The sequence below is a fragment of the Pinus tabuliformis genome, chromosome 5_1 (genome assembly GCF_031772625.1).
Source record: "Pinus tabuliformis cultivar Carrire ecotype Pingquan chromosome 5_1, CPIR1, whole genome shotgun sequence".
NCBI classification, from domain to species: Eukaryota; Viridiplantae; Streptophyta; class Pinopsida; order Pinales; family Pinaceae; genus Pinus; species Pinus tabuliformis.
Window position 1 is genome coordinate 898,203,003 of NC_142305.1, and position 17,335 is coordinate 898,220,337.

Sequence of the window (17,335 nt, forward strand, 5' to 3'; positions counted from 1 at the left end):
TTAATTTTAATCAAAATTTGACAGATTTTTTTAAAAAAATGAGTTTAAGTTGTTTAATATGTAGAATTTGAGTGCCCCAGGGATTTTGCAGTGTGCGGAATCCATTTTTGCATTCAAAAATGTATTTTAAACACAAAAAATCACAATCTTACTTGAGATTGTATCACCAAATTCGGTGAAAAAGTCATTTCGTCTATAAGTTAGACTATATATATATATAAACTTAACCCACCTTAATAATATATATTTTTATTTTAAATAAATCATTCTATTAATTTTACTATTAATGATTTTTACTATTAATGATTTTGACCACATCCTCTTTAATCCATACCAAATCTCTTTCCTTAATTAACTTAACCAACTTCCCCACTTCTTAGTAATATACATAACTCATTCGTAACCCATATATTCAGTTTTAAGAGCTTTAGTTGGATCTTCTCAGAGCTTTAGTTGGATCACCTGATCATGCGTGGAGTGTTTTCTCCAGACATCAAAATATTTTTAAAGTACAAAACAGCTCATTTTTCAAAAAATCTCACCATAACTATAAACAACTCCGAAAAACTTCATGCTCAAATATTTCAATTTAGTCTAGTTTAAAAACTTCATGCTCAAATATTTCAATTTAGTCTAGTTTACTAGTGTTTGAAACTAGGGGGCATTCACATGGAATAGCAAAATCATCTTTTGTATATATCCCTATACTTTGGCTAAAAACTGTTAGCCCAAAGTAAAAAGTTTTAAAGAATTCTTTATTGTAATAAAACAGCTTACAACTCTGTTGGTCATCTTTACCCTTCTTTTGGTTTGCATTTCCCTGCAAATCATACTATCAGCAGGGCTTAACAAGCAACAGAAACAGTTAACCATATTTGTGAAAATAAACAATCATGACAATGGCAACCACTGAATTGTGACTCGGTAAATAAACTCTACTTTCTCCACAAACTCAGCCAGAAGTGCATGAAACTTTTTCCCCAAGGAACCCTCACGTGATTGCCCTCTCTTCTCCATAATATTTCAGATGGAAGGCAGCTCAACTACCAGCCATAATATTTCAGATGGAAGGCAGCTCAACTGCCAGCCAAAATAGCAGCTAGTAAGCTCGAGAGACTCAACTGAATTTGAACCTGTGACCTATGTCCTCCCTTTCAGAAAGATGCCTTGGGCAGATGGTTCAACCAATTCCTTGGGGCTTAGAAGTGCATTAACATAAATGCAACAGGTCAGTTTAATGAAATATTGAATATGTTAAATAACTTTATCTGACAATGACCAAACAGTTTTGCAGTTATGTTTGTAAAAACTTGATGTTTTTGCAAGGAAACAGCAGAAGAAAATTATTGAAGAATCAAATTGACATGGCAAAAGTAGCTCCACTGTAGAACAACAAAATAATCGATTTCTTATTTAAATTGTATCATGTGTCCAAAAACACACATTCAAATACGGGTGCAGCCAACTTCTTAACACCTGAAAGCTGCCTCCAGCTTGTCAATGATTTCCTAAATTTAATAATACATGAAAAAAGTCAAAGAAGAACCCCATATTATATAGCTTACATCTCATTGCCACCTAATAATATCAAAATCATCAAGCCTCCTTCAAATCCTCCATTCTGAAGTCTGCAACTTTTAGTTAACAGCCAGAAAAACTTCAATTGATTCTGAGGTTAATTCAAAAAAAGAATCCATCATTGTGGCAATGGAGCACAGTCACTGATAATTGGCATTCTTTAAGGAATTTGTTATGTGACAATAATCATGCACTTCAGCCCATACAACCCAACAAACTTCCAACACTGCAATTCTTTCACTGTTACTTGTTCTATCAGTGGATCACAAATGTGTGCCCATGCCTGTTGAACTTACAACTGCATCAAATGACTCAAATTTTTCATGAAATAAGAGATTCTGATCAAATTTGTCTTCTTTATTCTCTGGACTATGCAACCAGTTTGTACTTTGCCCATCTCCTTTAAAGAGAATTGAATTTTGTTCACTCACACTAGCCACTTTATTTTCTCGTTCTGTTGCAAAATCATAATCATCCAGTGCATTTCCTTCAGGATAAGGGGCGATCAATGCACTATGCTCTGAACTGGCATTGCTACTGGTAGCAATTGGAGAGTCAAAAATATTCGGAAGCTTACTTTTAACAGATCCTGATCGGACACTGTATAAAGATGATGTAGGAATGCCGGTGAGGGGACGAATATTAATGGGTGTGCTTTGCCCTATGTCCTGGCAAAAAATGAATGTTGTAGTTATCTTTTAGGAAATTAAATGCCTCCATTTACCTTTCCTTGTAAACATATTTCCACTGACAATCTAAGGTTACAAATTAGCAAGTTAGACAAAAAACACTTAAGTTAGTCATTTTGGTTTCCCTGAAATAAATCTCATTTTGTTTCATGCCATAAAACAAAAGGCTGATTCAATAAAAGAGATGGAACATACCATATGTCTCAAAGCCATGTCCAATGAGCTCTTTGAAATTGTTCTACCAAAACCAGAACTATCAGGAGATGGTGTAGACTTCACCAGACGTTTGTTCTGCAAGGTGGAGGTATTACATCTAGAGATCGCTTGATCTTCATGCCTTCGTGTGACAGACCTTGCACTCATTACCTTGTCCACCATTTTTCCACCAAGTACAACAGGTATTGTCACATCTGTGCCATTAGTATGTGGTTTGCTGGTTCTCAACATAGATCGGTCATTATGATGGCTCTCATTTGAGATTCTTCCTCTTGTGACACTAGGAGAACATGACTGTCTTCTCGGCCTGCTACTTGCACTAGTTATTTCAGTAGTAGGTCTTATAGAGCTGGGAGCTCCAGGTCTGCCCCGCGTGGCAGAAGGTGGTCTCTCAGGCATTGTCGTTCTTAAATTTGGAGGTGTGTCAAGAGAAAATCCAGGCAACAATGGAGGCTGAGATGGTCGGGGTTTTGGTGAGGGGGAGTTTCCTCGGGAGGCTGGTGGGTTTCTAGAGGGCATAGAGGATATTTTGCTGGCAGAAGAAGAGTGGACAGGAGGGCAATAACTGCTCTGGCTCAGGCTTGGAGTAGATGGTCGTCTTGTAGGTGTGGATGGTCTGGATAATGATTTTGATGATGGCAATGTAGACCTTGATGCAGGCACTATAGACCTGCCTGTAGGTGTTGAAGGCCTAGATGAGGCTGGACCTGTCGACCTTGTAGTAGGGGCAGAAGACTTTAATGTTGCAGGCCCTGTAGACCTTGTTGTAGGTGTAGATGGCCTTGATGATGCAGGGCCTGAATGTATTAAGGATCTTCCACTTGCCATATTTGTTGAGCTATTTGATGTGGAGGAGATCGTTTGACGAGTAGTCAAACTACCTCTCACAATCTTTGATGAAGACTCGTTATGCAGATTAGAGAGTTGTGCACCATAAGAGGTAAATATCAGAAATCATTCTTGCATTGATAAGGAAAAATTAAGCATGCCTTTGTCAATGTCAATCTGAAATTCAGGAATAATATTGTAAGCATATCTTAAGTAAAACAGCCTTAACAACACAGGTGGGACTACTGCAAATCGATTCCAAACACCAAAACTCCAGAGGCCAGAGTTGGTGATGGGACTTGCATTTATTTTGCTTGTAGCCTCCTACACTACAGGCGTATGGGTGATGCCTCCAGAGATTTGAACACAGGTGGGACTACTACAAATTGAATCCAAACACCAAAACTCCAGAAAACAATGAATCCTGCACAAACTATTAGAGAATGCTATTATTAGGGAAAGAAACTATGTATTTCTAAACAATGGACAAGTCAGTACTGAAAACCTACATTGCTAGTGTTGCCCAGTTTTGTGCAGTTTGAGCAGTTGCTTCAGACTGAGAAAACTAGACAATCTTTTAAAAGAAGTGTATAACCTGAGGAAATTTGCATAGAGTAAAAGGCTCTGAAATTGAATTCAGACATAACAAGAGTTTAATAAGACCTTCAAATGTTGGTATTCGATATCAAGGTTAGTTCTAAAAATAGGAGTCAAGGCAAAGGCTCTGCTTAAAGCCAAACTTATCTGGTAGGCACGTGATTTATTTGAAACTGTTATTATTTGGGCAAAGCAAGCCAGCCAACTCCTAGATCCTGACAATTTGAATTAATTCTCCCATCAGTACATGTAGAAGAAGTTCATGGATGTAGTAGACAACAAATGAAAAATTTGGTCCACATGCCTTGAAATGTTGGTATTCTGCATCAAGGCAAGTTCTGAAAATAGGAGTCACAGCAAGGCTCTGGTTAAAACCAAACGTGTCATGTATTCACATGATTTATTTTAAACTGCTATTGTTTAAGCAAAGCAATCGAGCTGATTTTTAGATTCGAGAAATTTGCATCAATTGTCTCATCATCCTATGTAGAAGTTCATACTTAAACATGGTAGAAGACATTAAAAAAAAATGAAAGTTTGGTCCAAATGCCTTGAATAACGGTATTCTATGTCAGGGTTGGCTCTGAAAATCAGAATCAAGATAAGGCTCCGTTTAAAATCAAACTTGTCATGAAGGCGTGTATTGTTCGACCCCAGCAATTTTCATCAATTGCCTCATTATCACACCTAGTTCATGGTTACATGTGTAAGAAAATATAAACAATAAGTTCAGTCCAGATGCACGTATCCGTTCACAGGTATATCTAGATTATCACTCAACTGTACAAGGGATTAACTTAAAACTATGGTCGAACTCTAAAACTTAATTTATTGTATTTGGGTATAAAATACCCATACTAAATTGAGCTTAAAATGACGCCAGGAAAACACCCCTCATGTAGTAATAAGGTCAGTGGCCCCCATTAGGTGCCGTATGAGGGTATTTACCATTGCTTCATGTTGGTTGGGCCCTTAACAGGGTGGTTGGCTAAAAAGGAGGAAAAAAGCCTTATAAAAGAAAAGAAGATATTCGTAGTGCCAATTTCCTTTTATTTGGTTTCTGTTCCTATGTATAATTATCCCATACATCAAGGTTTCCCCAGGGGATGGGATATGCATGTAAAGCCTTTTAATAATGTTTTACACTGTAGCCATTGGATTGGCATGGAGTGCACATGGTTTGAGTATGGAGTCTGGACAGAACTGCAGTTACCAACAAGATCCTCACATTAGCGTAGAATGAATCTTCAATAAAGGGTATGCAGCTTTGGTTCTCATAACCACAAGCAAGGGGGCCCACAAATCACACAGGCAACAAGGATTGTTGGTGACAAGTAGGACAAAGAGAAATCGTAGACACATTAAATAGGTAAAACATCATAAGCAATCATCTGCCTTTTCATGGTATTGATTGTTTACTTAACATAAAAAAACATTTATGAGTACGCATGGTCTTAATAGCAGAGGTTGTATTTTTGGCTGTCACAGATTGAAGATTTAAGGACGAACCTGGGTTTAAGGGCCAGTAGTGTTGCCCAGATTTTGAAGCAAGGGACCATAACTATGAATTCATTAATTTTCCATGGATAGGGCTTTTGAAAGGAGATGTTTAGGGTTTTACTGTGAAATATTGTGATCATGATATATAAATAAAAGTACCCTACGACTGGGAGAGAAGGGGATATATAAATAAATGTACCCTACTACTGGGAGAGAAGGGGATGAGCCAAGAGCTAGAACACATTTAAAGTATGTAAAGCATTTCTGCTGTTAATAGAAATTGCCTACAACACAAATATTAAGTGATTGTTAACGTTCTTACTGAATGCAATTGTCTGTTTACTTTACAAAGGAATTCTTAATGTCCTGTGATTCTGTTATAATGATAATTCTCATTCTGTGTAATTCTGTATTCGACATTTGTAGATTTGTGTTAGTTTTCCTCTAGTGATACACTATGTTAAATGCAGTTAAGGTGAAATTAGAAATTGAACTTTGGACAAGCAAATTAGCCCTACCACAAACTTCAGTAATCACAAAGTTAGCTAGTGCACCCACAAGGAGGAATAAATCTTGAATTTTCCTTCAAGAGGAAATTTGGGAGCTACAGAACCAAATGAAAGTGTTGTAGACAGAACAACAAAACGTATTGAGAAGACCTTCGAGAAGGTTAGGAGTGAAGTTATCAAAATCAAAACCAACTGAGGGTCAAACCGAGACCAGATTAGATGCAAAACCGTGGATTAGAGCAGGACCAGGCCAGAATCAGACAAAAAACTGGCCAAAACACTGGGTTGAAGAAGAAATCAACTAAAAATACATAAGATATGCAAATTTTAATGTGCATACATACGTGTGTGTATATATATATATATATGTCAATTGGGTTTAGCTTGGGTGGTTGGGAGAAATGTTGTTATCCTCCCCACTCGGGTTCAATTCCTGCATGTGACATGTTGAGCTCATAATGAGTATTTCTTGTAATGGTTTCGAGCCTTGTTGTTTGAATTGTTCCTCAAGGATAAAAACAAGTATATTCCTCATATGGAATATAAAGATATTTCTCATGGAAGAATATATATATATATATATATATATATATAAGTGGATCAAATCCCATCCCCATGTCCTTCAATTTTATATAAGCTTAGTGGGTTAGTTCAATTAGTTCAAACACATTATTTCAAGGCAGAGTTCACCATGAACACTCTAGTTCTAGTCTAAGGCACAAGTCCAATGGAGTCCCATTGGGTTACCAATTCCTATTATGGCTAGCAAGTGCAAGTAAGTTGTCGACGACCGTCCATTTGAATATTGCAAGGAAGAAGGGGGGATCTTGCAAGGTTTTCCAAAAGAGTCAAACATGCATGTGTACTATATATTACATAAGTGGATCAAAGCCCATCCCCATGTCCTTCAATTTTATATAAGCCTGGTGGGTTAGTTCAATTAGTTCAAAAACATTATTTTAAGGTAGTCCACCATGAACACTCTAGTTCTAGTCTCACTAAGGTGCAAGTCCAGTGGAGTCCCATTGGGTTACCAATTCCTATTATGGCTAGCAAGCACACCTAATTTGCCGACGACCGTCCATTTGAATATTGCGAGGAAAAAGGGGGGATCCGGCAAGGTTTTCCTAAAGAGTCAAACATGCACAATACATATGTCTTGTTTAGGAAATGTGTCCCACACACGTTAGAACTTGGACAATGCATGTTTAGCATGTCCATGTGTCTAACATAGGGATACGCAACACACGAGCCTAGAAGGACGTCCTATGACCTAGCTAACAAGTATAGGAAACTCAAGCAATCATTGTATATAGTGTGAGGGGAAATGCTAAGCTTGTTAACTTACAATGGTTAGTGTACAATCCATTGAATAGACCACATCATTTCAGAGAATTAATTTAGTACATGTCCCACATAAGAATAACGGAGTCGATTGTATGGAAAAATTCAAATTAAGGTGTGAATTTGCAGGTTGGAGAACTTCAATTTACTTGCACTAATGATCATGGCTCATTATTTTTTAATATTTAGTAGGTGCATCCACCCATGATCTTGCATGTTGAACTTTGGATCATCAAGTTAACTCTAATACAAATATCAACAATTGTAAAAACAGTCATGGCACCCAAAAGGAGGAATACATCTTGAACTCTTGTTTAAGAGGAAATTTGGGAGCAAAGGAACCAAATGGAGGTAGTGTAAACAAAACAAACGAGGCCTATTGAGAGGGTGTTTAAGGAGGCCAGGAGCAAAGTTATCAAAATCAAAACTAATTAGAGTTAGACCAAAAACCAGACTAGAACCAAAACCAATAGAGGACAAGAGTTGGACCAACCAAACTTGGTCAAAAGAACGGTTCAAGAAGCAATTGACTAAAGAATACATAAAAAATGCAACTTTTAATACACACAATAATATCACATAACTAGATCAAACCTCAAACCCATGTCCTTCAATTTTATATAATCCAAGTGGGATAGCTCAATCAGTTCAAATGTGTTGTTTCAAGGCAAAGTTCACCATGAAGTCTCCAATTCCAATCCCACTAAGGTTCAAGTCTAGTAGAATCCCACTGGGTTACAAGTTCATATTGTGTTTGGCGATTGAGCCATCCTCCATCTGAATATTTCAAGGAGGAGGGATCTTGAGAGGTCTTCCTTGGCTATATAGATAAATATATATTCATGTACATCAATGTAAATACAAATCATTAGAAGGGCGAGCCATTAAATAACAATAATTAGGGTTTGAAGGAGGGCATAATTTTTAATTTATTTTCTTCTTTTTCCTCCCTTTTTCTTACATGACATGTGGGTGGGCCTCATCAAATGGGTCCCGCTCAAAACCAGCCCAAATTGGAAGGTTTGAGACAAGACTGACATGGTCTAATTCAACAAGTAGCTTAGACCAAATCAATGTGAATTAGTCCAAAGTAGTCGATTCAAAAAACTTTGGTTAGAAGTATGCATTAATGCAACAAAAGAAACTTGTAGAAAAATTGAAGTTAATAAAGTGCACAACTGAGTTGCACAAAACATGGAAACCTATACAAGAATTTGAAATGAGAACACTTGGAAATGTGCCCCCCCAAAATGTGTACATTGGTGGAAACATGGTATATATAATATAAAAAATACTCTCTCTCTCTCTCTCTCTCTCTCTCTCTCTCTCTCTCTCTGTGTATATATATACACTTCTTCTTTTTCTTCCTCTTTTTTTTAAATTTTATAAATAACAAATTATCTTGCAAGAAAATAAGAATGATGCACGTAAATGACATTTAAGAGGGAAAATCGTGCCCATATTAACTCCCATAAATGACTACATTATGCAAAATCCAAAATTAGCCTTCATAGATGAGGCGATAAATCCAAAATCAGCCTTTATACATGAGGCTATATGCGTTAAAAATGAAATAAAACATGAGCTAAAGACAAGTACAATTACATATCCATCTCATCCTCATCAACAAAAATAGAACAAGATGTTTGTTCAACAAACTAGAGCTTGGATTAGAAGAAGGCAACTCCACTTCCGTTTGCATCACCACCAATATCAACATCAGCAAGAGAGAGTTCCAAGTCTATGCTTTTGCATCCACATCCCAGTCTCTATGACACCCACTTGTATATTCTTCACCCCTAAGAGATACAAGGTGTAGGTTTGAATGCACAAACATGATATCCTTAACCTTCTGAGATCCTAAATTTTGGCACTTCACAAAATGAATGAAGTTGTAAGTGTTCCAATTCCTTTTGACTGAAGAAGAGCTTGCCATTTGTGATTGAATACAAGTGGCAATGTTTTGCAAATATACCCCATGACAAGTCCACCATTTAATTGAGTTCATGCACCTCCTCTCGTCCAAAGATAATATGTTTGCCAAATCCTCTAATCTAATAGAAAAGCAAGAAAATTCTTCCCTCACTTCAATTTGTAAAGAAGTTGGAAACAACCTCTGGAAGGATTTCTTCACTCCATTGGCCACATCCTTGTCCTTATGAGGAGCCTTCCTCTTCCCATTGCTTTAGACAATGAATTCTTCATCATTAAATCTTGGATTTAGAGTATGTGCCAAAGTGTGCAAGGGAGCGTTAAAGCCATTCCACCTTGTAACATTGTTGGGTCTCACATGTTCAGCAAATCAACATCAACAAAAAGAAGAGTGAGAGCCTCTCATGTAATAATGTCCATGATTTTCACAACCATGGTATCCATACCATCATAAAATCTCTCTCAAGAAAGGTCTAGACTCTATCTATGTCTATCTTGCTCCACCAATCCTCATAAATCAACACCCTCATCACCATACTTCCGTCTTTGAATTTGCTTGTCTCCACTCAACCCAATCACACGCATCACCATAATCATTAATGCAGCTTTGATTTCAACAACACAACGCAACATGATGAAGTTTGAGGCATATCTAGTCTCAACAACTTTGAGCAAATTCAACTTGGAGTATTATAGATATATTGCTTGAAACTAGCGGTGCTTGGCAATGAATTTATGATCTCCCTAGCCTGCCCCATGACCTCCTTAATCCATGTAGTTTTAGCCTCTTATCTCTTCTAAAAGCATATTTAGGTTATCGGAAATGCAAGAACTCCAAAACATATTATGTATCTACCCTCAACAATCAGGCCTGCAGCTTTCCAAATAGGTGCATTATTTGTAACAATTTACACCACATTTTTTGGCCCTACTTGCCCAATAGCAGCAACTAAAATTTTATCAATGAGATTACTGATATTCTACCTTGGTCCTCACCTAAACAATCTTCTGCTCTCAAGAACATTGCTCATTTTGGCAATGATGCAAAGCCATTAATCAATGGCCTATGCCTTGCATTGGTCTACCAATCTGAAATAATGGGAACCGTATGCTACTCCATGAACTACAAATTATTCTTAAGACACTCTCAAGAAGTTGCAAGTTTTGCACAGTTTGGCACCTTGAGGGGTTGTGCTAATTGCCCACACCAAATCCTACCAATAGGGGGACCAAACCACTTTAAAAGGGATACTGCATGCATAAATGGCCCTTGCCACTCTTGTTTCAGCTTCTTCTCTCCCTTGATTGTTGAGCATTTTCAGGAATATGCTATCTTTACTTGTAGTTGCAGGATTTGATATCTCTTCTTCAAGTTGTACCAATACCAATTTTGCTTCTTTGCTCCTTCAAGTATTGAGCATCATTATGCTCATTCTCAAATGTGGCCCTCACCTTTGGATTTTTGATATGTGCACAAACATCAACACCTTTAGCCTTTCATGTAAAATGTGATCCTTGACTCTTGTGTAAGATCCCTTGTAGGTCTTTGCCATTTTCACATAAATTGCGCCTCCATTCACATGAACCCCCACCACCCATTTGCTTGAGCTTGCTGACATACTTCCAAAGGGGATAGTATTCTTGCTGCCCGCTTGCTTGAGAAGCTCTAGGAGCTTTACAAATGACACTATGGAGATCCATGAATGCTGCAAAAACAGTAAATAAATCTGCTGCCCCACATCCTTCCTTTTGCTGCCCACAATCATCCTCTTGCTGGAAATGCACCAAAAGCTTGCTCCCAATGCTCAAAAACATGAGTAAAAAGCATGCTGCTGCTGTAGGAAGCTCTTCTTGCTAAAGAACGTGTGAAGAATGAATCATGAGTGAATGAAGTTCTTTCTTATTAAAAAAGGCTGTTAGGGTTTCTGGAGAATTCTAATTTTTTTTTTTTCAAATGAATGTAAAAATCAGCTAATTGAGTTCCTGGAGTTATTAGATGTATTCATCATTTATTAATCTAAGTATTTATATGCTATCTAAGGGTCCCAACCCCTTCACGGGTGCTTGGACAGGTCCATAGGCCAAAAAAATCGTAGAAACACCTTATTTTTTTACCAAAATGGCCTGGAAACACCACCAGCCATATTGTACAGCATTTCCAAATTGGGAAACACCATACAGCCAGTGGCATTTCCAGGCCATTTTGTACCAGTTTCTGCATTTCCAGGACTGGTATGCAGCATGGGCAGGCATTTCCTGTAACAAGAGTTTACATAAAAAGCATGGTTGGAGATTTACAAGGAAGCTCCATGAAGTGGAGCAGACTGTGGAGTGACTAGACGAAAGAGTGGAGAAGCTGAAAGAGCCAGACTTGATGCGGGGAGCAGCTTCTCATTTAACTCTTGAAGTTGAGGCAGCTAATGGAGATTGTCAGACAATTAGGAGCTGCTGGATGACAAATTGAGTGAAAGCAATGGTAAAGGATCGGATGAAGAGAGGAAGAATAGATGATGCAACATATGCACCAAGCTCACATCATAATGTTTTTCTTCCAGTCAGACCCAACAGAACATAAGGTTGTCTTGGAAAGTTGTCTTTAATGGTATATTCTCTCACTGGAGACTCCTGCTCCAAGATTTTAATATTGTAATTGTGGTATTTCGGTTGCAGATCTACTTATGACAGTGAGATAAAAGTATGTCAGTCATAGGTCTGTAACCGAATTTAGAATGGGTCAACATTTTGAAATCACTCATTCGAGCACTCGCAATCAGTAAAAGCCCAACGGTTATGACCAGGGCTAGGTAAATTCTATGTAGATATAATAAAAAATTTAGGTTCCTGTTAAAATAGGCATCATCAAATATTTTAAACACCACATCAACTACTTATGCTTCCACGATGAAGTTCCTTCTGTTCAAATTTACTTTGGTTGTAACATTAGGTAACTCGATCAGGACAAGATAGTATAAGTATATGCCCTAAGTGCAAAGGAAAGATGGAATAATTGAATTAAAATACTCCCAGTAGTTGCTTATGTCCATCATGAACAACAGATTTGTTCCCGCAAAGCTAAAGTGATTTGTATGGGTTGCCTGTTGGCAGACTGGCCTCCTCATTTTAGGGTAGAGGGCTGCCCATTTCCCAGATTGTATTCCAGGTTTTACATATAAAAATGAAATAAGATATTGTATTCCTCAAATCGTTGTTTCCTCATTATAAAATGATCAAATCTTCAGATTATCTCATCATCCAGACTCCAAACTATTGATATCAAAGTGAAATAAAAGCCTGTCTAATTGCAGTGCATTTTAATCAGCATATCTATATACTATTATTTTACACATTAATCAAAATCTTAAATCTAATGGAAAATTTTAGATCCGTCTTAATAATGACTAGGCAGTAGGAACATTTGACAGACACTTACCCTTGAGGCCTTCAAAGCAGTGACTGGCCGATTCATTGTGGATCCTCTTGGCAAGCCTGTAGCTTGAGCCTTCATTTCTAATGAAGGAAAGAGAGGAGTGCCTGGAGGTGTCAAAAGCCTGCCTCAAAGCAATGTTAGAGAATAATATGGGAATATGAAGCTCGATATACATGCTGAAATGGAAATTTAATTACAAAAGAGATCATATTGCAATCTGTCATCAAAAGGACAAAAATAAATAGAAAGAAACATGTAGAAAGGATTACAACTACAATCTTATAGCTTTTCAGGCCAAACCAGAGACTCAGTTGAGAAAAGTCTATATAACAACAAGACAACAGCATATAGCTACCCTTCAAATCAAAATACTCGGAACTTTTCCTTTGTTTGAAGACGAAAGACTTAGCTGTTTAATATTTTGGGCCTAACAGATATCAAGTGAGCAACTGTCTGAGTTTACAGACTTCTAAAACAGTTTGCATTTGATTAGAGTAAAGATGTTTTGATCAGCTTCCAAATGCATTACCCGATAGTGAAAACATTATTTCATTTTCTTTGAGTATATAATCGCTTAACTCTCTGGATTTATAGTTCTTAAAAATGTCTGCATTTAGTAGCTGTCACAATTTTATGAACTTTTTCAAATTTGCTAATTTAATCGATATACTTGGTCCTATGGAAGTCAATATTACCTTTATCCATTGATGCAACGCATTAGTTCAAGTATTACCTTGGATTAAAATATTTAATCCTGAGATCTGAAATGAAATTGAGGACAAGGAAACTGAACCAAACAACAGTTTCCTGTATCTATGGGGGTCGAACAAATCTGTCCTGCCCATTAAATGGCATTCATCTGTAATAGAATTTAATTTGTAGATTAAGAAATAGCATTGATTATATTTTTACACATAGATATGATGTACTTCACTATTCAAGGACAAGCAGTACTTTGAAAGGTTGGCTAGATTCAGTTTCTAAATAGAGAAGAGGAAAAAGTTACGACATAGCACAGACACTGAAAGTAGAGCTAAGCTAACCACTGTTCTTGAAGAGACAGACAGGACTGGTGATACAATTGTCTGAAGCTAAGCTAACCTTCTCTTCATTTACTCAACTTTGGCAGAAAATGGCACTCTGCTTTGTTTTGCATATGAGAATAAAGAGGACCTGGTTTACTTGCTAAAGTGTAAAATAGTTAAATGGAACAAACAAGTCAGAATTGTACTCAGTTTTCTCTAAAGATAGGTGATGGGCTTCACTCGAAGCATCAGAAGAATATAATAACACCTACTGTCTTCTCCAAAGTCCATATAAATAATCTGAACAAGTGTGAATCTACACTCCCTAAAGTCTAAATTTGTAGATTAGATGTCCATTAGAACCTAGTATCAATAGGTATAACTCATAACATAAATGTCCTTCTGAAACTAACAAGCAGATGGAGCATACTACTCAGATGCTGGAGTTTGGATGATGTGAGCATTTCTGTGTACTAGCATAGTATATGCAAATTCTCAAAAAGATCTGATCATTTCTGTTTGAATCCAACCAAAATCAGGGATAATTGGTGTAAATTTAACTGTAAAAGGTTCTGCCATCATGACCGTGTGGCTTTAATTAAAAAGGGGCAGGCAAAGAGGGGAAGGTTAGGGAAACATGGATCCATGGAATTCTAGCAAAAAAGCATACCAGTCATAGTCATTTTTCTCGCCATCTGCTATTAAGAAATCATCGGATCCTCCTCTTCCTCCTCCTCCTCCTGCTTTATTAGCTGCTGCAGGTATTGTTATTTTGTATATGGGGGAGCTGCTCAGCTTAGCATTCGCTGCACGCATTACAAAAACAAAACAAAAAACAGGGTAATTAACACAGAACAATGCAATGCAATGGCCAGTGAGATGAGACAAAATGATCTACAGTCAGAGAGGAGAAGCAGGGGAAATTTATACCTAAGCGAGATTCAAACTCGTCCGATGTGTTGAGAAGAAGGGTGTGGCGATCCTCGTTGGGAAGTTTGTCCATGTCATGGAACAATGCCAGATCTTCTTCTTCTTCTTGATTATGGCCATGGTCTCTCATGCTTCCAACGCTCGTGAAACTCTGGCCACGCCTGTGCTGCCCTTGCCCCTGCCACCGCTGCATTACTATTCTCTTCTTCTTCTCCTCCGATGAGGATTGGAGTGGAGGAGGAAAAGGAATGTCAATGAAGGCATGATGCCACTCTCGCTCACATACATATCTCCCCAAACCCAATACAACGCCAACAATGCAAGCAAAGTGTACTCTCCGTAATCATTTCATTTCTCTGATAAAACGACCAATAAACAATCACAAAATACTCCGTATAAGGTGTATATATACTTACGAATAGACATATAATATATATATATAGATTGCTGACAGGGAATTTTCCATCGTTATAGTCTTCCCTGTCAGAAATTGCGTGCAAATTTTCCAAGTGCTTGGTGTGTAACGAACAAGACTCCTGGTGTTTAGCAGGCAAGCAGAGAATTGTGAGAATTGTGTTTTTGAGTCAAAACTGTGAAAATTTAAAGAGTAAGATGCTTTTACAACAATGTTTGTTGGTTGGGAAGGACAGCTAACTCTTAATGTTACAATTTTGCTTTCAAGGCATTTCTTTTTCAAAAGATTTAAGTCATTTAAGATTTCGTGATTTGGTGGACAATACATTGCTAGTATCTCAAATAAATTATTATTTCTACTTAGTTATATAGTATTTTAGTTATAGGTTTGGTTGCTTTCACTTATCCTTTAAGGTTTTGAATACAGACGATTCAAAGATATCAATATTTTAAATATATGATTTATTTAATTTTAATTATTGAAATTTAAATTGTATATTTTTTAATTTAAATTTAAAAAATATTAAAAAGGAATTTTATTTTTTTTATATTATGATTAATAAGTGTGAAAATTGTAAGTTCAAATTTTTTATGAGGATTTAGAATTTGATGATAGTTACAAAAGTAATGGTTTTTTTTAGTTATAGGTGGTTAGTTATTTATGATTTTTTTTTTTAAATTAGACCAAAGTAATTGTGAAGGTCAAACCTTTCACTTAAAAAAAACCACAATCACTATTTCAAATTACAATAATTAACTAATAAATATTAAAAAAATAAGCACCTCATTTTGTCAATTTGCTAGCAGAATCATTTTAAAGTTTACCCTTTATTGATAATTGACATTCCATATCATTACATTAATAATCTAACTTCAGAAAATAGTAGAATCACAATCTACCATTTAGGTTTTTTTTTACAATGTATTATATGAATCCAAAGAACCAAATTTGACCCAAAAATTTTGATATCTATGAAATTGAGAGTTGAAAATAGCATATGGAAGCTTCATGGAGTTTTTCATGATTTTGAATTGAACGCTGAAATTAGTATAGATCAATTCAAAATCATCAAAAACCCCAAGGGTGCTTCCATTATGCAATCTCAATAAACAATTTTGCCATTACAATGACACAAAATTGTAATTGCCAAATTTGAGCTCAGAAATTTATGTATTTAAGAAGAAGAAAAACAAAACATTTAAAAAAAGTATCAAAGTGAGATATCCATTGCTACTTATTTTCATCCAAAATTTATGTATTTAAAAATAGTGGGAAAATGTTAAAATGTTACTAGCTAGTCTTTCTACTTATTGTTATAGTCCAAACATTTTATAGATTTAACATTCCCTAGTTTGTCCAAATAATAAGAAGGAAAATTATAATTTGAAATTTGAAATTTGGTTAAAATCATTTTAGATTGATGGAATTGTAAATATTAATTATTAACATTGCAAAATCAAATTGCAATAAGGGTATTCTAGTGTAATTAAAAATCTAGGGTAATTAATCCATTTTATGTTAAAAACGATTGACAATGTAGAATTATAATTTAAATAGATATAATGAGATTTGACATAACAAACTAAAAAAATTGAAAATAGTATAATGTTTAGTCGTATTCATCCTTATACATTACATGAATTAATTCATTTAAAACATTATTTGAAAATGGTATTAAATACATTCATAATGAATGAATCTCCCCCAATATTTTAACGTGTATACCATTACCCATAAAATATTATGGGTATGTTGCAAGAAAGCACAATTTCCTCGCAACAAAAACATTTTTGAGAATTTTCATATTTTATTTTAATATATGTGAAATTAATTAAAAAGATTTGTGAGATTTTTTCTATTTTAATATAAATGAAATTAATTAAAAAAGTTGTAGCAGCATTTTAATGAATAAGTATACATTATTGAAACATAAAATATCATCATTGATTTTTCATATTTTATTTTAATATGTAAAATTAATTAAAAAGTTTATAACAATTTATTTTATTTTAATATGCAAATTAATTAAATAATTTATAACAAGTTTGATATTTTTTCATTTCATTTTAATATATATGAAATTAATTTAAAAATAATTATAATAGCATTTTAATGAATAATTACATTATCAAAACATACCTCATTTTTAATACAATAATCAAATTTAAGTACGACTAAATTATTCATTCCATTTATTTTCATTTTAAAAATCTTCATCTCTAATTTGTAAATTTTTAAATACTTTTTTAAAACACAGATACAATATTTGTGTCTTAAATCATTATACAACATAAATATATTTTTATAAATACATTTTTAAAATAAATTGATAAATAAGCTTTCAA

The 17,335-nt window shown here is 35.5% G+C and overlaps 1 protein-coding gene across 1 annotated transcript; it reads right to left on the reverse strand.

The window, feature by feature from the left end:
* Window positions 1–1,385: 1,385 nt before the first annotated feature.
* Window positions 1,386–15,045, reverse strand: LOC149167707 (uncharacterized). The gene is made up of 5 exons (XM_089433107.1): window positions 14,576–15,045; window positions 14,316–14,451; window positions 12,624–12,741; window positions 2,463–3,407; window positions 1,386–2,246 (listed from the first exon to the last, which is right to left on the reverse strand). Exons 1-5 carry the CDS (start codon window positions 14,766–14,768, stop codon window positions 1,842–1,844), a joined length of 1,797 nt encoding a protein of 598 aa, XP_089289233.1. The 5' UTR covers window positions 14,769–15,045; the 3' UTR covers window positions 1,386–1,841.
* Between the last annotated feature and the right edge of the window lie 2,290 nt (window positions 15,046–17,335).